The sequence below is a fragment of the Vanacampus margaritifer genome, chromosome 8, assembly GCF_051991255.1.
Source record: "Vanacampus margaritifer isolate UIUO_Vmar chromosome 8, RoL_Vmar_1.0, whole genome shotgun sequence".
NCBI lineage: Eukaryota > Metazoa > Chordata > Actinopteri > Syngnathiformes > Syngnathidae > Vanacampus > Vanacampus margaritifer.
Genome location: NC_135439.1, coordinates 13,304,506 through 13,324,805, shown reverse-complemented (window position 1 = coordinate 13,324,805; position 20,300 = coordinate 13,304,506). Strand labels below are relative to the sequence as shown.

At 40.3% G+C, this 20,300-nt stretch overlaps 3 protein-coding genes and 1 long non-coding RNA gene across 6 annotated transcripts in view; 2 read left to right on the top strand and 2 right to left on the bottom strand.

Annotated features, from left to right (window-relative positions):
• Positions 1 to 7,917, bottom strand: part of esyt1b (extended synaptotagmin-like protein 1b) — a 22,879-nt gene extending 14,962 nt beyond the window's left edge. Inside the window, exons 1-17 of one of the 2 annotated variants that reach the window (XM_077572701.1) lie at positions 7,882 to 7,917; positions 6,904 to 7,312; positions 6,223 to 6,264; positions 4,626 to 4,760; positions 4,481 to 4,554; positions 4,317 to 4,389; positions 4,134 to 4,223; positions 3,911 to 3,966; positions 2,866 to 2,986; positions 2,612 to 2,788; positions 2,396 to 2,478; positions 2,160 to 2,208; positions 1,057 to 1,146; positions 891 to 986; positions 476 to 547; positions 305 to 391; positions 64 to 213 (exon numbers count right to left, since the gene is read on the bottom strand). In XM_077572701.1, the coding sequence (XP_077428827.1) occupies positions 64 to 213; positions 305 to 391; positions 476 to 547; positions 891 to 986; positions 1,057 to 1,146; positions 2,160 to 2,208; positions 2,396 to 2,478; positions 2,612 to 2,788; positions 2,866 to 2,986; positions 3,911 to 3,966; positions 4,134 to 4,223; positions 4,317 to 4,389; positions 4,481 to 4,554; positions 4,626 to 4,760; positions 6,223 to 6,264; positions 6,904 to 7,263 (1,755 nt within the window). In that variant the 5' untranslated portion in view covers positions 7,264 to 7,312; positions 7,882 to 7,917. Of the gene's footprint in view, positions 1 to 63; positions 214 to 304; positions 392 to 475; positions 548 to 890; positions 987 to 1,056; positions 1,147 to 2,159; positions 2,209 to 2,395; positions 2,479 to 2,611; positions 2,789 to 2,865; positions 2,987 to 3,910; positions 3,967 to 4,133; positions 4,224 to 4,316; positions 4,390 to 4,480; positions 4,555 to 4,625; positions 4,761 to 6,222; positions 6,265 to 6,903; positions 7,313 to 7,429; positions 7,688 to 7,881 lie in introns of those variants that run through there. The other variant, XM_077572700.1, reaches the window with a different exon arrangement.
• On the top strand, positions 6,259 to 8,380 carry LOC144056182 (uncharacterized). Its single transcript, XR_013295014.1, has 2 exons — positions 6,259 to 6,428; positions 6,541 to 8,380. It is a non-coding gene; the product is annotated as an uncharacterized LOC144056182 (long non-coding RNA).
• zc3h10 (zinc finger CCCH-type containing 10) lies at positions 8,072 to 13,823 on the bottom strand. 2 transcript variants are annotated; one of them, XM_077572703.1, is made up of 3 exons: positions 13,622 to 13,823; positions 10,373 to 11,622; positions 8,072 to 9,323 (listed from the first exon to the last, which is right to left on the bottom strand). In XM_077572703.1, the coding sequence occupies exons 2-3, from the start codon at positions 11,483 to 11,485 to the stop codon at positions 8,805 to 8,807; spliced, it is 1,632 nt and encodes a 543-aa protein (XP_077428829.1). In that variant the 5' UTR covers positions 11,486 to 11,622; positions 13,622 to 13,823; the 3' UTR covers positions 8,072 to 8,804. The 2 variants fall into 2 exon arrangements, with proteins under 2 accessions (XP_077428829.1, XP_077428828.1); XM_077572702.1 differs by lacking the exon at positions 13,622 to 13,823 and adding an exon at positions 12,598 to 12,746.
• Positions 12,709 to 20,300, top strand: LOC144056181 (sorting nexin-5). The gene is made up of 16 exons (XM_077572705.1): positions 12,709 to 12,849; positions 14,160 to 14,312; positions 14,583 to 14,916; positions 15,085 to 15,195; positions 16,029 to 16,136; positions 16,404 to 16,464; positions 16,583 to 16,707; positions 17,582 to 17,665; positions 17,752 to 17,826; positions 17,893 to 17,923; positions 18,118 to 18,205; positions 18,306 to 18,345; positions 18,435 to 18,521; positions 18,597 to 18,686; positions 18,848 to 18,913; positions 20,034 to 20,300. The coding sequence occupies exons 3-16, from the start codon at positions 14,911 to 14,913 to the stop codon at positions 20,166 to 20,168; spliced, it is 1,107 nt and encodes a 368-aa protein (XP_077428831.1). The 5' UTR covers positions 12,709 to 12,849; positions 14,160 to 14,312; positions 14,583 to 14,910; the 3' UTR covers positions 20,169 to 20,300.

Below are 20,300 nucleotides of genomic sequence, written 5' to 3'. Positions count from 1 at the left end.
AATTGAACATTTCTAATGCTTAAGTCGTAAATGTGTGTCATTCCACGACTGACTGCAATTCACCCTGAGAACTGCGTTGATATAAATACGACTGGCTGATCCAGAGTTGTCCAATTGGAACCACTGGTCCAGAGAGAGGCCAGAAGTGGACAGGATGCGAGACAGAGGGATGGTCAGACTGCCCAATGTCTGCACACGGTCAACATCCTTCACCTGGTCCACACAGTTAAAAGACAATGACCAACAATTCTGAATAAATCTCATTCGATTTTGCAGCCGTATCTAATATTGAGAAAATGGTTACCTGAATATCAATATCCTGTTTGCGCGGATCCTGGATAAAAAAGGTAAATGCGTCTTCCCATTCTGGATTGACGGTTGTATAACATGTCTTCAAAGGATAATAAACAGAAGAAACGGTTAGTCATTGGACCAAGAAATGCAACATAATATGTAACATTGTGATTTAATCAACCTTGCTCTCCCTTGTGATGTCCTGCACAGATAACTGCACCATAGGGTTGGGCTCTTTATTCCCCTTTTTCATCTACAAAAAATGCAAAAACGTTTTTTTATGAATACACAATACAGGATGTGAATTGTAGCAGAGAAATATTTAAGCAAATTGTAGAAATTCACCAGCAACTTTAATACAGGAAGCAAGCATTCTATGAGTCACATTTAAGGAGGCAAAGTTCTACAGCAAGACCACAATGAGTTCCACACATTTTGTCGTGGGGGGGGGGGGGGGGCTAAAAATAGCCACACTCTAGCCTGTGAACGGAGCAGGGTTAGAGGCCACAAGAACAACTGTGTAGAATGCGAGACAGATGGTAAAGAGCGGCGCCGAGAGAACCGCACAGGAAGCAACCGTGAGCAAGTTGACTCACTGGAAGCGCTTCAGCCTTGTCAAGATAGACCACCAAAATGGCCGAGGAGGGCGGGTCGGCCGTCTTGCTGGTCACGCTCTCGTTCCTCTTCAGGATCTGGAATGGGAGAGAGCTCCGGTGAATGTTTCTTAACTAAATTGTCGTTACGGTGGAAAATAAGACACACCTGTTCAAGTCGATCAGTGGTCGGCATCAAGGCCAACCACTCCAATCTGAGATGGACGCGACCTGAAGGAGTATCCTTCAAAGGGAACCACTGAGGACACAAGAACATAATGAGACCACTTCACAAAATCTAGTGAGATTTTTTTTAAAAAGCAACAATTGCAGTAAAAATCTGTTGCTCATTGATCAAACCTATTACAGATACATAAATTTAACAGGAGTTTGCTATGGTGGAAAATTTTTCTAGATCATACTGAGAGTTTGCTCAAGAATGTAAACATAACTACAAGTACATTGCTTAAAAACAATAATAAACATGATGTTAGTTTTGACTGCTAATCTGACAGTGTCAACCAAAACTGAGCAATATAAGTCACAGTTTATATTTAGTTTGTCTGCATCTTTTCTTAAAGGGGAAGTCAACCCACCCAAAATTTCTTGACAATATGTTCTATGCAGCCCCACTAGTCTAAATCTGATATTCTGGTTAATATTACGTGACTGGAATATGAGTTAAGCAGCAAAATCTAGCTGTTTTTTTTATCAATATCCGAAGGCGGACATTTTGCCATTTGCTGGTGTGTGAAAATGACATCACAGTTGCTCAGGTCTCAGGTAACAACCAATCACAGCTCAGCTTCAGAAAACAGGTGAGCTGTGATTGGTCGTTGCCTGAGCCCTGAGCAACTGTGATGTCATCTTCAAACAACAGCAAGTGGCAAAATGGCCGCCCCCTGAAATGGATAAAAAGGGCTTCATAACTCATATTCCACAAATGTAATATTAATCAGAATGTCATGTTTAGACTAGTGAGGTCACATAACACATTATTGTCAAGAAATGTTTAAGGTTTATAACATAAACATTATGTGTATGCATTATACTGTTTGGAGAAGAAAAAAACGTTGGCCCCAAATTGCCAGTTATTTTCCATTAATTTTCATGAAAGTGTCAAAATTGTCCAACTAAATATTGCCAAATGTTCTAAGCTAAACTTTCTAGAGTTTCTACAAATGTACAAACAACTTTTCCACCAATTTTACGTTACATTCCCATCAGGAAATGTCCCAAAATGATGAAAAATGTAAAACAACATTTTCTTACATTATCCACAGCTATGGACTTCTTCACAATGCCCAAATCCAATTTGGTCCTATGTGGAAGAAAAATAAATGAGGACAGTAACAAAAAAACAAAAACAATAAAAACCCATTTAAATCAGTATATGCAAATTGAGGGAAAACAAACACATGTGATTCTTTCATCACCAAGTGACTGAAATGGCATTAAAACATACAAAGACAAATCACAACAGAACAACATGAATGATGCACATCTACCTGCCCAGGAAATCATCCTGGTCTGGATCTTTATCATAAACCTCCACCTCCAGTTCCTGACCAGGCACTTCATGGACTATCACCTGGTGCACCAGACACACGTACAAAGAAATGTATACAGACAGAATGGTTGGAAAATGGCTGTGCAGTCACACTGAATGAAGGAACCCGGAACACTGAACGCCAGTCTCATAAGAAGCCCTCCATGTTCCTTACCTCGTACATCTCTCCCCACTTGGGCGAGTCTGTGTTGTCAAAGTGGTGGGAGGTGAACATCTGAGGACCCACCCGCAAAATGGCGTAGGGGTCTGACAAGCCCGCCATAACCCCTTTCACATAGCTGTCCTTTGCTGCTAGATTCTGGGCCTCCACCAGGTGGATTCGCACCACACCCTTCAGCGATAACGACAGCGTTGGATAGGATCGACGTGGAATGTATCGTCATGAGTTGCTTTGTATTGCATCGTTACCCGAGGCAAAGGAGAACGAAGATGCGCCACGTGCAGGTTTGGAACCAGGGGGACGACCAGACGGTTGGGCAGCACCAAGAAGGAGGCGATGGCATCCATGATCATGCTGTCAGACATGATGCTGAAAGCAAACCACTAGTATTAGAAAGATGTTACAATACTATATTAAAGATTATAGGGTTATAAGTTACCATGCAAAAAAACAAAAAACATTTTTTTCCTATTTTCTAACAATATACTAAAAAATAGCCCATTCTTGCCAGTAAAAAAAAAACATTGAATGATTTTTTTTTTTTTTTTACTCGCAGCAACTGCTGCAAAGTCCCTGTTGTTTTTGTAGGAACTATTATTATTATTATTATTATCATTATCATTATATTATCACCTACATTTGTGAAAATTAGGAGGCAAACCTACAAAAAAAATATATATATATGTATTTATAGCCATAGGCTAAATCTACCAGGAAGTCTGCCATTTTTACTTTATTTTGGAATTTGGAGGCATTTTTGCCTTTCTATAGCGGTCATATTTTAGCGAATTTCTCCTAGAAATTTAATCTAAAGACGTTTAGGATGAAAAGAAAATACAGAAAATGTTTTATTTCATCCCACGCTGTTGTCGTGGCGATGTACTGTTTAAAAAAAAAATGAAGCTATTTTTGAGGGTTTAAACCTAGGAAGATACTCATGAAACTTTGCAACCACTTAAGGCCTGACAAAAACATATACATTTTAGAGATTTCAACCCCAAAGTAGTAGTGTTTTTGTTTTATTTTGTTTTACTGTACTAAACCCGTTGCTTTGGGCTGACTAAGATTTACCATTTTTTTAAGTGATGGCTGGAATCCAGACGACGGACTGCACAAAGGCACTATCACGTCAAAGCAGAAATCTAACCAAAGCTAGCCTACGGTATTAGCTTAAATTAGCAATTGCTAACAGTGCTGCCAGCATTAGCTTCTGAAAAACAGCACATACTTGCATTTCATATGTCTCATTTTCAACCTTGTGAGAACAATGCGAGGTATCCGATCATAACTCACTTCAGTCCAGGGATATCCAACAGATTAGTCAATCCGGTCCAGTTGATATCTAGTTTCTGGGATGACATAAATGTAAAAGATGTAAACGAATATTGCAAATCAATCAAGATGGGAGTCGATATTCGGACAATACCAGACACACGATACTCACAAAAGAAGGTTGGGGGAGGGGTGTGCAACAAGGAAAGGACAAATAAAGGTGAATGTAGACAGATCAACCTACGGGTCTGCGGATGAAGAACATAGTGACTGCGCCCACAATGGGCACATCTCCAATCAGAGGTTCCAAAATGACTCGCATCATCCCATTCAACTATTTCAACACAGAAAGGAAATAAATGTGACATCTGCAGGGAGATTCCTTCCTCCATGGTACACAATATTTCGTCCGACGACGATGACTCACTTGTATTCCCTTGACTCCAGCCTTGCAGAAGTAGCGCTTGACTTCCACGTTGATCTCTACATTGCCAACATAGCTAAAAGGAACATGACACCCACGTTTTTGTTTTTTTTAGCATTTTAAAAGATGTGACGCAAAATTGCCACGAGCGTATGGTAACATTTTACCTGATATAGAGATCAAGTAGGACCTGTCCTTTGTCATTCTCTGTGTGCGCCTTGATCCCTACCACCTTCATGGCCTGCAGGAAAACAAAACAGGTGTTAACTAGCCAACGGCTAACTCGTAGCATCAAAGCAAAAATGACGTCACCTTGTCGCCCATGTCCACTTTAGTAAAGCTGAGCGTCTGGAGGTGGCCGCTTGAGGCTCGGATAGACGGAGCGATGGTCTCCACCAGGAGCTTCTCCAGGTACTGGCCCACAAAGGGCCACACCTGCTGCAGCACCTACAACAACACACAGCATATGGAATTAGCGATTTATACATTTCGGATTTCATACACAGTTTGTCCTGTTTTCTGAGCCACGGGGCAAGATCCCCAGTAACACAGTTCTCACAACATTTTCAGTCATGTAGCTTAACTCATTCACTGCCATTGACGGCTATAAACGTCAAAAAATCATTTGAACTATTTCTATTAGTTTAACATTTTTTTTCCACTTTTGTTAACAAGAGTACGAAAACCTAGATTTTTTTTAAATTATACATTTAGAAGAGATATAAAAACTTGTGATTAATCGTGAGTTAACTAGTGAAGTCATGCGATTAATTAAGATTACAAATTTTAATCGCCTGATGCCCCGAATTTTTTATAATCTTTTCTTTTTTCAATTCATTCACTGTCATTGACGGCTATAAACGTCAAAAAATCATTTTAACTATTTCTATTAGTTTAACATTTTTTTCCATTTTTGTTAACAAGAGTATGAAAACCTAGAAAAAATTTATTGTACGTTTTGAACAGAATTTGTGATTAATCGTGAGTTAACTAGTGAAGTCATGCAATTAATTACAATTAAAAAAATGTAATCACCTGTCACCCCTAATTTTTAAAAATCTTTTTTTTTTAATGAATTTATGGCAGTGAATGAGTTAATGAGTCAACCATTAGAAATGCCTCAGTAAATACAGTGCAGTTCTCCAAAATAATAAACACATAGTTAAGATTAATATCATTAAGTCGGTGTATGTATTGAAACAGCAAAGTAACAAAACTACGGGTTTATTATGTAAGTTTTAAATCTGTAAATTGTGTGTGCCCTTTGAGTTAAGTGAGCAGCTGACATCTTACAAACAACATGACAACTGCTCAGTTTTTTTTTCATAGACAATTACTGTTGCCATGAAAACACATTCTAGTCCCACAGGGGAAAGAATGAGAAACTGGCACAGAGTTTGGGTTGTGTGTTGGTCTGTGTGACTTTATAAAAGGTTGGCAAGAACTGGCATAAGTGGAGAATGAGTCATCAGATGCCTGCTCACGCGGAGTTCTCAGCGTCCCAGTAGCAGACGCAAAACTCCACATCGTCTGCCGCTAACGTCTTGTGATCCTATTAGTGTGTTTGATGTTATTTTTCTATGACTTTATAATCAACCAAATGAAATGTCTGAACAAAGCCAGCTGTTTCTGTTACTTCGTGTGGGGGGCTGCTCCTCCCCCTTCCTGTGAGCAAGGCCGCAGTAAAATGGAAACGTTGAGTGGGTTGACTGACTAGCACGAATACTGTACTGCTGCTGCGTTTGCAGTACCGAAACAACGGAGGGGGTGTTGTCTTTGCTGCCCGCAACATGGCTACTGCCATAAGCAAGCATCACATGTCGATGCAGAAGCGTCAGTCATCACAGCAGCTGTGTTTGATCCCGGGTGCGCTTTTAATAAAAGGTCAAACAAACAGATTATTTTTTACCTTATTCAGCCATTCTACTTTCTCAACGTCTGGAAAGTTGACCTGTAGAGAAACGAAGAAAACAGGGCATACTGTAGTTAAATTGCGCGTAGGTACGCTTTGCACTGTTTAATGAGATCAAATACAAGTGCTTCTTTAAATCAGGTTTACGTTTATAAGCAAAAACACAGCTGAATACAAATAATATGTATGCTTTATATCACATGGTAAGTAAATGTGACTTGCTTGGGGTTAACAGCTTTCTCTATATACATTTTATGTATGCTAAGGAGAAGCTTCAGTGTGTACATTTGATGCATTCTGTGTTTGCCAATACAGCATCGTGGAAAAGCACTCAGACAGTATCCACAAGGACCTCACTCAGCTGGGTGTGGCCTCAGAAGAACTTGTGGCAATCTGCATGTCCATTTTAGGCTCATGCTGATTGCTGGCTGACAGATAGGTCTACATTGATTCCACTTTGAGAGAAGGATTCACTTAAAATGTTGTTTTGTCTAAATTTAGCTGATCTTCCATTTATAATAATGTAAATGCTCACTTGTTAAGAGTGATGCCAACAAGTATTTTATACAAAATGCCAAATAATTTGAGGATGCCGTGAGTGTTTATCTTTAGTCTGCTACTACAGTCGTGCAATTCAATAAAACTGAAGTGAGGAAATGTACGAGGGACACGTCTTACCCACGCAGGCAGGTCTCGCTTTATTTTGGACATTTTCAAGCTGCCGATCTCCTGCTCGTCGCCGAACAGCTGCATGGCCGACCTGAGCCTCTCTTCTTTGGCCTCCCGAGCGTGCTTCCATCCCGTGTACACCATCATACCGCACACCAGCAGGCTGGTACTGACTCGGTAGTAGCCGGCCAGGTAGACGGGAAGCAAAGCGCCCAAACACTTCCCGAAAGTCCACAGCACCGCCACGGCGTTAATCCCTTTGGCCCGGGGAAGAGGCTGCACTTCGCCGCCGTGAGTCGACGCACTCATCTCGGGCATGTCTGGGCCCGAACCCTCGGTGTCTTTCGGCTCCGATTTGTCGCTCTGCATTGTCGTTTAAATCGTTGGCGTCCCAGATGAATGCTTTACTAAACAACGTCTGGGATTAAAAAAAAAGAAGATAAATATCAGTTAAAGAGCGTCTTTATAATGACTTAACACGCCGACATTTATCTCAAAGCGTCAAGAACCCTTTCAAGTAAAAGTACTCAAGTACCTAAACGCGGACCCTCGCTGTAATTAGTTTACCGCATATTTAATACGATTGCTAAATCCGCCTAGTTGAGGTGGTTTTGCGGTTAGGTTTGCACAAATCGCTGCGGACCCGAGTTTTGCTTCTCTTTTCTTCCCCAGTCCCGTTATCGCAATGAAAACACGCCCTCTGGAACAAAATATGCATCCTTGACTGCTAACTGGTGCTGCGACTGGACCAACCACGATAAATTTATTTGGACGAACTGCTGCAGCTTGGAGAAGACTTTCAACTATGCATATTGCTATAAGTAGTCGTTGCACTCAAAATTTCCCGATGTTAATGCGTAGCTTTTTTCCCCGTTGCAATTGTGTAGAATTACACTCAATATTTTGCATGTCAAACCACAAAAGACATGTTTAAAAAAAATTATATATATATACGCATTTTTGTTATTTAAACATAATCCAATTTACCGGGATTAATTCATGTGTGTTGAGATAGGCGGATGTCGTGCTACGGTGGAAGTAGAATGTATTATACAAAGTTTATACAACGCGACTCCACCCTTTAAACTCAAAGGCAAAGACATGTTGAGGTATGCTTTGCTCCCGGTGATCTATTTATTTTGTGTGCGTGCGCATGACCACTTCTTGTTCAGTAGTGTGCGATTTATCATTTTATTCACAAGTCTAGTGCAAGTGTACAAACTTTTTTTTTTGGGTGCAGAGAAGAAAACAATTAGAAGAAAGAAAAAAATTAAGTCCATTGCATCATTAGCAAAAACTAATGTAAATGGCCAGAAGTCTCTCTACTGCCCTCTGGGGAAGGAGGGTTGGGCGGCAGGTGCTTAACTGAGCCGTAGTCTGATAAATCCAATCAGTAAAAACAACATGAAAGATAAATGTAAATAGTAGAATTATAAGAAGCCATAATACCACAACAATAATAAAGGTATTGTTTTACTTAAAAAAACACCTCAATTTTGTGTACTACTTCTGCTCAGGGTCACAGGTGTGCTGGAGCCTATTCCAGCTGACTTTGACAAAGTGTATTCAACAATGTTGAGGTTTTTTTTAACTCCCAAGAATAAACAAATACACATTGATGTAATTTAAACAGGCCCATGTCAAAATTCCCACGCAAAAAAAAAGGCATTAGTCTGAAACTAGCAGCCAGTGTAGTAAACTACTGGAGAATATACATCATATATCAATCAAATATCTATAAATATTTCTTTCTTTTTTTTGTCAAATGATCAACCAAAAGATAAACAAACACATTTAGTTCTTCTCGTATTATTTTACTTTATTCTTGTAATTAAACAATTTTAAATTTTGTCCTATTGTATTGTTACATCATTTCTTTGTTTTCAGTCCGGCCGCGTTATTGCCATTTATCAGGTAATATGAGGCAGAGTGGTGATCCTCATGCTCTGACTGACAATGGGGTACGACACCATGGGCGTGGTGGCATGGCTCATGGTGATGCCCGGCAGAGGCTGCGTCATGGACACGGCCACCGGCGCCACAGACACGGCCACCGGCGCCATTGAAACGGGAGGCACCATCCCCTGGGCGATGGTCTGCGCCAGAGCGGCCGACAGCGGTGTGATTTCGGGGTTGAGGTGAGGGGGCGGCGCCGGTGGGGGTGCGGCATTGGTGGGGGGTGCCGCGGGAGCGCCGGTGGGCGCCACCAGGTCCTGCTGGGTGACGGGTCGAGGCTGCAGCCCGGTGCTGCTCAGCGTGGTGTGGGTCTGGGCGATGTTGTGATTGTATGAGCTGACCCCGCCCACGGGGGCTGCCAGAGCCTGCTCGGTGGGGGCAGGTGTAGAGGACAGCGTCATCACTTTAGCCTGACTTCGGAATTGGGCGTTCTGCTCCAGGAGAACTTCATTTGTGGCGATCAGGTTGGCAACCTGAGAAGAGGGGACACAGATTAGAAGCAGAGGTAGTTCTTGGTCAAAGCGCAAATGCTGCAATTTAGGTCGGCCGATCGGCTTTATTATTTATGTGTATATATTGTATATTTATTTATATGCTGTCTACAAGTTCACTGCTTATGTGCAGTCCACATTTACATATTGTTCCATGTAAAGATGAAGTAATAAAGCCACAGATTTGTTACCATTATTTTTCGTAATTCGATTTATGACTCACTAACATGTTTACACCACGATTTTTGGTGGAATTTTGTAACATTAGTTAACAATTTTAATTTAAGTAGAAACAAACTCTTTCATAATATTTAAAGGTTCATTTGCCGTTATTTTAGCACTAGCCCTTCCTATGAGACCAAAACATTTATGATAGTTTATTGTTGCTTGTTTGCTCATAAAAACTGTACATGGAAATAGGACCTTCAAAAAATTTCCATATTAAATCTAGGAGTGAAAACTTGCTTCAGGTGATGCTCACTAGTCCATGGATTTTTCTAGGCTTCCCATCTTACATCAAAAATGTGGGCATCCGCCTTAGACGGAGAGACGGAAGTGCCCACCTCTGACAGGGTGTGTAGACTTTTCATACCCACTCTGTATATTTTCCATTTAGTGAACTAAAAAATTTAAATCTATGACCTATTTGCTCTAATCTGCCATGTACTGTTTATTAGCCTGGATTTCTTTCTTTTTTGCTCCCATTACAATTTGTTAGAACAGAAAGACTTGATACAGTAAAAAACTACATTACAGCGTGCCCGCCTATTTGCGGCGTAACCTTGCTTAGTTACTGTTTGTGCGGTAAAGACCTGTTCAATAGAAGAGTAGCATTGGCACAATCCTGTGGTATATTTAGGCTATTACAAAACTTTTGGGAGGAGGGGGGCATGAATTAGTCACAGAAATCTATTTATGACAGAGCTCGTCATAAATAGATGCCCAAAAAACTCTAAACTTTTTATTCATTTATGCCCCTAGTTTTAAATCTCTATTTCTCAATAGTAGTCTCCTAGTGCTCTCATTCTAACCTGTTTCTTCAACTCTTCCACTCTCTTCCTCAGCAGGCTGTTTTCTTCCTCCAACAACCTGTACTCCACAGGACGTGTGGGCAATGCGGCCTGGACTCCGAGCTCATAGTGGCCGCCCACGCTGCCGTCCGCCAGTCGCAGGCCTTCCAACCGCCGCCGCTTGATCTGGAGGGCCGTCTGCTCCAGTGAGCTGTCCAGGGCCGCAGAGTCAAAGAGCCCACTCTCAAGTATGGGGTCGTACACCGACAGGGAGCGCCTCTGTCCTGAGGTGCCTACTGCCAGACAGCCGCTCATCCCCCCCGCACCAACGCCCCCCACTCCTGCGAGACTCGCATCTCTGCAAACGCCCAAGCTTGGGCAGCCCATCCCCATCATATTATTTACACCCACGCCTCCCACAAGTCCTGGAATCCCCACACAGGTTCCTCCTGCGCTCCCTCCAGCACCTATGCCACTTCCAGCATTCACCATTCCACTTGCGCCAGGTCCGATAACACCACCCGCTCCGACCCTGGCAGGTTCATATTCATAGTCTTTTTGGACATGGCGAAATTTACACTTATTGCCTCTCTGGCACTCCCCTTTCAAGAAGTCTCTGCAAATTGGGACCTCCCCTCTGCTATGTGGCAGATCCGTGGGGGAGAGGCCAAGTCGTGCTGCGACTTTCCCTCTCAGTGCAAGTGGCAGCTCTCCATTTTTCTTATAATAGTCCTCGTCCTCTTTCGATCCATGAACAAAGCGACAGGAGGCGCGCAGGCACTCCTTATTTTGGTAATCATGGCAGAAGATGAATTCGTTCTTTTGCACCCCCAAGTCTGGTACCTCATTAAAGTCGGGATGCTTGAAGCGACAACGCTTCCCTCTCTTGCAGACGTTGCGAATAAAATCCCTGCACACCCCGTCTGCTGTCAGTCCAGCGCCTTGCATTGCTCCTCCCCCGTTCCCACAACCACTGCCATTACCTAGTGCCCCTCCACCTCCCATGCCACCAACACCGCCCCCTAACCCTCCTCTGCCCTCTGCAATGCAAGCCGAGCCCGGTCCTCCCTCCTCACTCAGATTGCCACCACTCCCACCCCCACCTGACAGGTAGGAGCCGTCACGATCAGGCATGGCGCTGGGCCCAGCTCGAGGAGAATACAGCACTCATGTGTATGAGGTCTGGAATGCCCTGGTGACCTTTTACATGCGTAGGGAAGAAGTAATGGATTGATTTATTTCCCCTTGGCTCCAACCTTCTCCTGTTAAGCCTGCAAAACAAACATTAAAGAATTCAGACCTTTTTTTTTGTTACGTAAAAAGACACAAAGGGTTGTCATGGAGAGTAGATACAAGTTGTCCTGTCACAACGCTGAACACAGCAAACACCGGGGCCACACTGAAAGGAAGATATTCAGCTGGCGCAGTTGATAAACCATTGCTCTTTTATTAGTCTCCTTGGTTTGATCAGTCATAGATTTTAACAGTTTTTAACTCATTATTTATACCACAATCTAGGCTACTTATGATTAAAGTGTTACTTATTCCGTATTTGCACTACACACCTAGTGCTAAAACTTCAATATTACTACTTATGGGCGTGTTGTCACGGCCTACTATCTTATTTCATTCTGCATATTTTATTAATTGGTCTTTTGACCACTAGGTGGCACCATCCGGTAAACAAATCCTAATGAAGTGTCAGTACATTTGCCGGCACAATCGACTGAAAGCATTGATGCTTCACCTCACCGTCACGATTAATCAGAGCCTTTCACGGCAAAATAACACTAGCAGGGGAGTTGCCGGTCACGACAAAAATATCCACTGCCAAAATCACATCCGCCCTCGTTACGCAAAAAAATGAAAAAAAGTTCCCTCGCTTTATCTAAGAGAAACCGAACCGTGAATTTCATCCTAGTTACACTCCTCGTGACTGTACATTTATGTGGTTTATACTGTCTTAACCAGCCGCCGTCAGGGCAAACGTCACGATGCGGCCCGTGATAAACACAAGTTTGGCACCTTTGTTAATAAATAAAGTCTACAATAACATCATGCACATGGACATCGGGAAGCGCTATCAAACATATGAACAAGTTAAGATTCTTAGTGACATAACTCAGCAAGCATGTAAAATTGTTGCATTCATCTAGTTCTCGTACAATCAACGTTGGTTCTTGTTAGCTCGTGCTTTGCTAACCTTAGCTAGACAAGTCTAGATGCTAGCTTGCCAAATATCTTACCAAATCAAACAGATGCCGGCAGAATATCAAAGCAAGGGCTCCTCCACGCTGAAACGGGTTAACTGTGGTACAAGCTAACTCAAAACGATGTTTTTACGTAGTAATGACCAGGTCGGAGTTTAAAGTCATTTGAGGCCTACGTGCTGTTCTGTTTTCCTTCACTACCCAGAAGAAAGCTCTTCTTCTGCCTTTCCCATAAAGCACGGGCGTACATTTCTGCCCCCAGTGGCACAAATGATGAACTGCTCTGAAGTAAGTTTTCGTATGCGGCGTAGTTTGTACTAAAAAGCCCCTGAGCTGTCAAACGACAACATACTGAGACACACAGTTTCGATGGGCAGCTAGGAGTACACAATATAAGTCACGCAGCTGTTTGTTTTTAAATAATAAGAATAAGAAAACATTTGCGTCCAAACATGGTAGCACAAGCCAGTGTGCTCCTACTCTTGTTGTCACAAGTGCTGTCTGCAGCCACAGCACTAATCAGAAAAAATACTACGAAATACTGGACGTGGAGCCAACAGCAAGTGAGGGCCAGATAATACAAAAAAAAAGGCTTTCCGCAAACTTGCCGTTTTGCACCACCCTGATAAAAACACGGGCGCCGTTGCAGAGAAGACATTAAGGGAGATTCTCGAAGTTAAACACAATTACACACATATAGTTTCTGCAATCTGGTTGACAGTTGATCTGTATCCAAACATGATTCTAAATATGTACAACAGCTGCATTTGTACCGTTTACTTTTATCCGTGCATCCGTTTTAGCCCATTGAATTTCAAACATTTGCACGTCCTGTCATTTTAGCCACTAAAAATAACGAGACCTGGCAAAAAAAAAGAAGCGAAAAATCACAAGGTAATTGACACCCTATAAAAATGTTGATAATTGCCTACATATTAGCATAGATAAACGCCACAAATTACGCTTCCAAAACTCATAAATATCTATTCATACCAGTCTTACAACTTGTTTTGATTGTAGATTTGATTTGGAAATAATTTAGACTGTAACGTTCACTCACCCAAGGCTAAATTTAGCCCCACAGCAACATACAAAGATTGAGATTAATCCCCTTAAAGATTGACACAAATTACTACTTTTCTATTTTAGCACCATCTTATAAAGTGGAAGTCAACCCAAATTTTGTTTGTACAAGTTGCTTGTGCCCACTAGTCTAAACACAGCACTCTGATTAACGTTGCGTTTGTGGCCTGAAAATGACAGGACAGTTTCTCACTCAGGGCTCAGGTAATGACCAATCACAGCTCACCTGTTTTCGGAATTAAGTCATGTGACATTAGTAATCTGAGCCGTGATTGGTCGTTACCTGAGCACTGAGCAACGGTGATGTCATTTTCAGTGGACAGTAATTGGCAAAATACAACATTATATGATAAATACTTTTTTGGGGGTTGATTACCCCTGTAAAGGATTTCAAAAAGGTATTTCGGAAATGAAATTTAAACGGAACAATGAACAACAACAACAGAAAACAGAAAATAAAAGGCCTTTTGTGCATGAACTTTAGATTGTTGTTTTCCCTCCATTTTGTCCCTAAGCAAACTTGCTGCTCCGCAACAAGAAGAGAAGGTGGCTCTATGATGACATTTTGGACCATGACGCCTTCCTGAAAAACGAGGTGTCTGTGGACTGAACACAAGAGGACAAGGAGCGCTTTTTCTTTGGTTTTTGGGACGTCCACAATCTTTTTGGTGAGATGGTCTTCCACTGGAGCTTCTTTCATGATGCAGAGGATGAGGAGGGTTCGCACTCCACATGGTTATTAGAGTTTTGACAGATCTGTTTGGGATGAGTATTTTTTTAAACTTTATTTCAGTGTGTGTGTTTTTTTAAATATCCGCTACTGCATTGTCTGCAATAATAAAGTCAAATTGAACTCTTAAGTTAGTGTTTTGTCATCAGTAGCTCTACTGTACTGCCTCTTTTATTGGATCTCTTGTAAATTCAACCCTTCTTTGCAGGTCACTGATTGGGCCATCATGCCCCCTTCTCCCATGTGGGTGTGTCGAAAGTCAGAGTTACTGACTAACACACCATTTACTCCTTTTTCTCCATGGCCAGCACTTTAGATTTGGCACAGTTGTACTTCATTTCACATCAAGGCAGCGTGCACTTTGACCCCTAAGGATATCCTGTGCCTTCTCAGCAGTTGCAGTTTGAGCGCATTGCAGCCAGCTGACAAGATCTTCAGAGTTTTAATGCACATTTTCCCCTGAGCAAATAAGGACTTATTGGCATTCTTTGAAGCAGAAAACAAAGCAGGCTGAACATAGCTCAGAAGATTTGACGATGATGGTAAGTTCCTCAAAATGCTCTTTGTGACAACATCGAGAGTCATGTGACAGCCAGTTAATGTGTCCAGGGAGCTCATGTGGACAGTAGTTTTACTGTTAAACAGGATACTAATAGTTATTGATTCACTCAGGAGTTCTTTTACATTTTAACTTAAATTTGATTTGACAGGAAGAGGTGAAAGAAGAAGCGCCTTCTCTGAGTGTCCATGGTGATAGCATTAAGGTTACCGAGGTGCTGCAAGATGGTGATGGATATACCTTTCTAATTGTGTCTCAAAAAGTAAGAAAAATTACATAACTGCACCAGAAATTATCATATTTTTAGCAACTTCTTTTGATTGCTACAAGGTCAATAAAATCAATACTTTAACGCCAATAAACAAATAAAAGTCGTGCTGGCTCGGCACATTTCGATCTGGTGATGCTGTCCTGGACATTTCTGTTGAACAACAAATATCTGGAGATAGGCTTTGTTTTCTTTGCGCTAATGGGTTGTGGGCCTGGAACAGGGACGTAGTCATGGGCAACTTTCAACCCTGGTCAAGAGACTAAAGTAGAAAAGGTTTATTTGTCTTTTTAACTCATTCACTGCAGTTGACGGCTATAGACATCAAAAATTCATTTGAACTATTTCTATTAGTATAATTTTTTTTTCCACTTTTGTTAACAAGAGTATGAAAACCTAGAAAAAATGTATTGTAATTAAACAAAAAATAAAATATAAAAAAATTAGAGGCGTCAGATGATTAATTTTTTAATTGCAATTAATCGCATGATTCAATAGTTAACTCATGACTAATCACATTTTATGTCTGTTCTAAATGTACAATACATTTTTTCTAGGTTTTCATACTCTTGTTAACAAAAGTGGAAACAAATGTGAAACTAATAGAAATAGTTCAAATTAATTTTTGACGTCTATAGCCGTCAATGGCAGTGAATGAGTTAATAATACACCTCTACAAACTGCAAGTACAATAGTAAACATTGTTAAATCAATACTGCTCTGACAGTGTTACGCTGTTAGCCCCAAATTACCTTTACAAAGGAACTTAGCAACTGTGCTTGGACTGCAGGTGCACTTAATGTTGTGGTCTCTCCTGTTGGCGTTAGCTGTCTGGGACCGGGGAGTACCACGTGGACCGGACTTATGAGGACTTTGAATGGCTGCAGCAGAACTTGTTCACTCAGGAGGATGTGCCAGGGATACAAGGAGTCATAGTCAGTGTTACCTTGATTTCCAAATGTCCTTTAATTTGCATTCAGAGTATCATAGCTATAAATACAATCAAGATTATGGCAAGTACGTTTGTGTTTTCCTAAGTCAATGCAGCAGAATCATATCAAGTATATTTTTTATTGTGCAACACTTTTGGAAACTGACACCAGTTTGAGTATTGTGACATGTGTACATGTTAGCGAACATTCAACATTGTCTTTGAAAACAATGAGTCATTGTAAAATTATTTTCCTATTTTCCGCACCAAGTTTCCTCCTCTTCCTGCAAAGGCGCAGATGAACGTAACAGCAAAAGCTGTTAAACAGCTTGGTGAGTAATTCTGGACAATGCTCACATATAGGACTAAAAATCCTCAAAGCATCCTACTAGCTGCTTCTCTTGAGTGAGGTTTTGAGTACAGTACATTAATGCAAAGGGCTTTCTGCAGGTTTCCTTGGTTTGGGGGAGTTGCGACCATACTGTGCAGCACTGGAGACCTTCCTCCACCTGGTGGCAGCACACAAACTACTCAGAAAAAACAAAGCTTTGGACATCTTTCTCACCAGCGCTGAAGTGAGTAGGCTACTACACTATCACGATCCAGTCAGCATAAGTACAAGTGTAAGGTTTAGAAATGATTAAGATTTAAATTAATTTGTTAAATATATATTTACTTATACATTTATGTTTCAAGAATTATAATTTACACATTCATATATTTTTTGTGTATATATATATTATTATAGTGGCTGAATTGACGTGTTAAATTTGCTGTTCTGGTTCACTTGTTTTTGTCTGGAGTTTGCTGGCTCCTGATTGGTTAGTGTTGGTCAGCTGATGAGTGTTCAGGAAGTGTTGAGCTGTAGCTGCGTGTGTGACGAGTAAATAGCTGTACCTGAAGAAATCCGTCTCGATACTCCTTTCTCATTTTATAAAGAATGTTCCATTAACCACCAGCGGACCCTCACGTTACACAAACAAAAATGTGGATTTATAATTACAAATATAATAACACTCAACGTTATAAAATTGTCTTGAACTGCTCTATGTTATACTGGGAGCAGTTTCTAATATTTTGTTTTTATGGAGCTAAATATGGTAACCACATTGACAAACGTTGTTATTGTTGTAAACAGTGTCACTTTTGTTGAAAAAGGGTTGCATCTGACAATTTAATTCTGTTTTACCAAGACTTAGGGGACAAACGGACCATTGTTGTCTTTTCAAGATTTTCCATAAAATACAGTACAATCTTTCAAATTGACTCATTTTCATATGAATTTAAACACAAATGGGACACAACTGGTGTAAGAATCAATAACATACACGGTAGGCTATAGAAAAATTCACACAAATTATTTTTTAATGTAAATTACTGCTGGCAGCGTGTTTTGTTCTCAAATGTTTTCCGAGGAAAAATGCTCTAATTCTGTCTGTATATATGCAGCCGCCAGGTCGACACAGAGCCAGAAAAAACATTTTCAATCGTTTGAGTCAAGCTGTGGAAGAGATGAGAAAAGAAGGCCACAAGGTTCTCAACTTGGAGTCTTATGGAATTAAAAGAATCTCAGCCGTCAAACTGTGTTTTTCTAACCGTGTCTTTGATTGCCTTTGCAGGATGTTGATGAGTTCTTTCAAACCAAACGGGACCTCAATCTTTCTTTAACCGGCAGCACCAAAACTGCAGTGGATGTAAGTTACATCCAGATACACTATTTATGTATTTTCTTTTTGTTTATGTTATTTCTTTTCCTGCAGAAATTCCTGGATGTGGTGCTAACTGAGCAAAGTAAGACCATGACACACATTTACCTTAAGTGGGGATAAAATAAAGACCAATCATTCATTTCAATTGATGTATTTTAGGTGAATTTAAAAAATGTAGTGGAACAAAATTTTGTGCTTAATTTTTTTTTTAATCATCTTTTAGTAATCCACCTTGACACTAGTTTTCATGCTTGATGCCATCATGTGTTGGTACAGAAATAGCAGTGGCCTGTGGGCACTTTGCAGCTGCCCTGCATCTGTGTGTGGAATCAGGTGATGATCCTGACAAAGCGGCTTTTTCTAAGTAAGACTGCACTGGTCTCAAGACTGTCACGTGAAACTTTGCATTGAAAAGTTTGGTTCAAAAATAAGATGGCCTTATTCTGCACTCTTTATTCATATAGGATTTGTGTAAAATTATCAGACATCTTTGAGACAATGAAGGTAATTTCTACCTTTTTAGCCAAAACACACACACAATATATGGTCAAAATCAAACAATATTTTTTTGTTAAAATGTTTTTGACATGCAGAAAAGTATGACAAATATTGCTGACAATGATGTGAGCACTCTCGGACTTGGCCTGGATCTGGAGTCACGCTATCAGGAAGCAGAAAAAGTATGTCACATTCTATGTGTAAATTATAAACTTCTCTTTGGTTTTAATAAGTCACACTGATCTATTTCGTTTCAGGAGATGCTTTTCAGGAGGACCTGTAAACTAGTGGAGTTAGAAACTGCCATAAAGAATGCAGAGAAGGCCAAACCAGTCAAGAAGGCTTTTGTGAGTATCGGCGTCCATGTAGGTCAATGACAACGTTTGACCAGCAGGTGTCAGTAGAGTAGTGCGTGTACAAACGTGGCAAAACGTCGAAAAAGGGCTTCTATGCTGTTTATGTTGAAGGTGTTGTTGCCTAATTACGACCCACTCTTCATGTTCAACAGTTGGAGGAGGTGAAGAAAGCAGCAGAGACAGAGTTTAAGCAAGTCTGTGAAGTGTCAAAAGATGAGGTAAATCACCTAAATTTGACCTGTTGTATATTAGAACGTAGGGCTGTGATATTAATCAAAATTCAATTACAATTTCAATTATTACACTCCACAATTACAAAATCGGCATGATCGTAAACAGGAATAGAAGATCATTATAATACAAATTTGTAGTTGTTTAAATGTATAGATTTGCACATTTTTATTTTAAAATGACTAATTTAATAAATCTTGTTTGGTCCAAAATGATCTTGCATAATTACAGTGTTTAAAATAAATTTATTTGTCTTTTTCTTGTTTTGTACAAAAAAACAAAAAAACAAAAGATTGTCCTAATCATTATTTCAATTATTACCAAATTAATCATGATTAATATTTTCTTCATAATCGAGCATCCCTTTTAGAACTAGGGGTGTCAAAATTAGTGTGTTTATTTTGAGCCAATTAAAAGTTCCTTGAACGCCACACATTTTTTTAAATGTGTGTTTAATGACCGCCCCTTACTTGGAAACCCTGTATAATTCCAGCCTCAACGCAGCAGACACATCCATGTCAAAATTTTGTGGTAATAAATTTAATAATAATAATAATGCATATATTTGTGGAGACTGGGGTGAAGTTGTATTTTACAATTTAAAAAAATGCAGAATTTCACAAGTTACTTCATGTTAAAGATTAGATAGCTCTTAATATGAAAAGAAAAATGCACTGCGCTCTCACCAATATCTTGCAAATGCAATGATGCCATCTAGTGGCAGAAGAATGACACACAAATCAATAACACTCGTTTTTTACAGTACAGTGGGCCCTTATCTTTGTAATTTTAACTCAATTTAATGAATTATTACTGTACCAATGACTAAAAGATGCAGCCATATTTCTATTAGTTTAACATTTTTTCTACTTTTATGTTAACAAGAGTATGAAAACTTAAAAAAAATTGTACATTTTATTGTACATTTAGAACAGATATAACATTTGTGATGAATCGTGAGTTAACTTATATAACATTTGTGATTAATTGTGAGTTAACTATAAGTCATGTGATTAATTACAATGAAAAATTTTAATCGCTTGGCACCCCTAATGAGAACATATATGAATTTTATCGTGAGTCAGAGTGGTTTGTTTTGTGTTACAGATTGAGCACTTTGAGAGCGCTCACGTGCAGATGTTGCAGAAGGCTCTGGTGAAGTGGTGTGAAAAGCAGCTCGACACCGCCCGGGAAATCGCTGACCAGTACGACCAGCACCTCCAGGCCTTCAGAGGAATGTGACGTCCACGTGCACGTTCAGTATGTTTGAACATCGCATGTCACTTATTTGCATTGAAGTGTAAATGACACTCAATGAAAACACATATATGCTCATGAGAACAATTCAAAGCGAAATAAATGATTTGCTGTCAA

Bases quoted from the DNA above. Each gene is read 5' to 3' on its own strand.
- zc3h10 (XM_077572703.1), bottom strand. From the start codon at position 11,485: ATGCCTGATCGTGACGGCTCCTACCTGTCAGGTGGGGGTGGGAGTGGT. The intron at 9,324-10,372 runs GTTAGAATGAGA...CCCTCTTCTCAG, and splicing joins TGGAAGAGTTGAAGAAACAG to GTTGCCAACCTGATCGCCAC.
- LOC144056181 (XM_077572705.1), top strand. The intron at 16,708-17,581 runs GTGAGTAGGCTA...GTATATATGCAG, and splicing joins TCTTTCTCACCAGCGCTGAA to CCGCCAGGTCGACACAGAGC. The intron at 18,522-18,596 runs GTATGTCACATT...ATTTCGTTTCAG, and splicing joins GCTATCAGGAAGCAGAAAAA to GAGATGCTTTTCAGGAGGAC.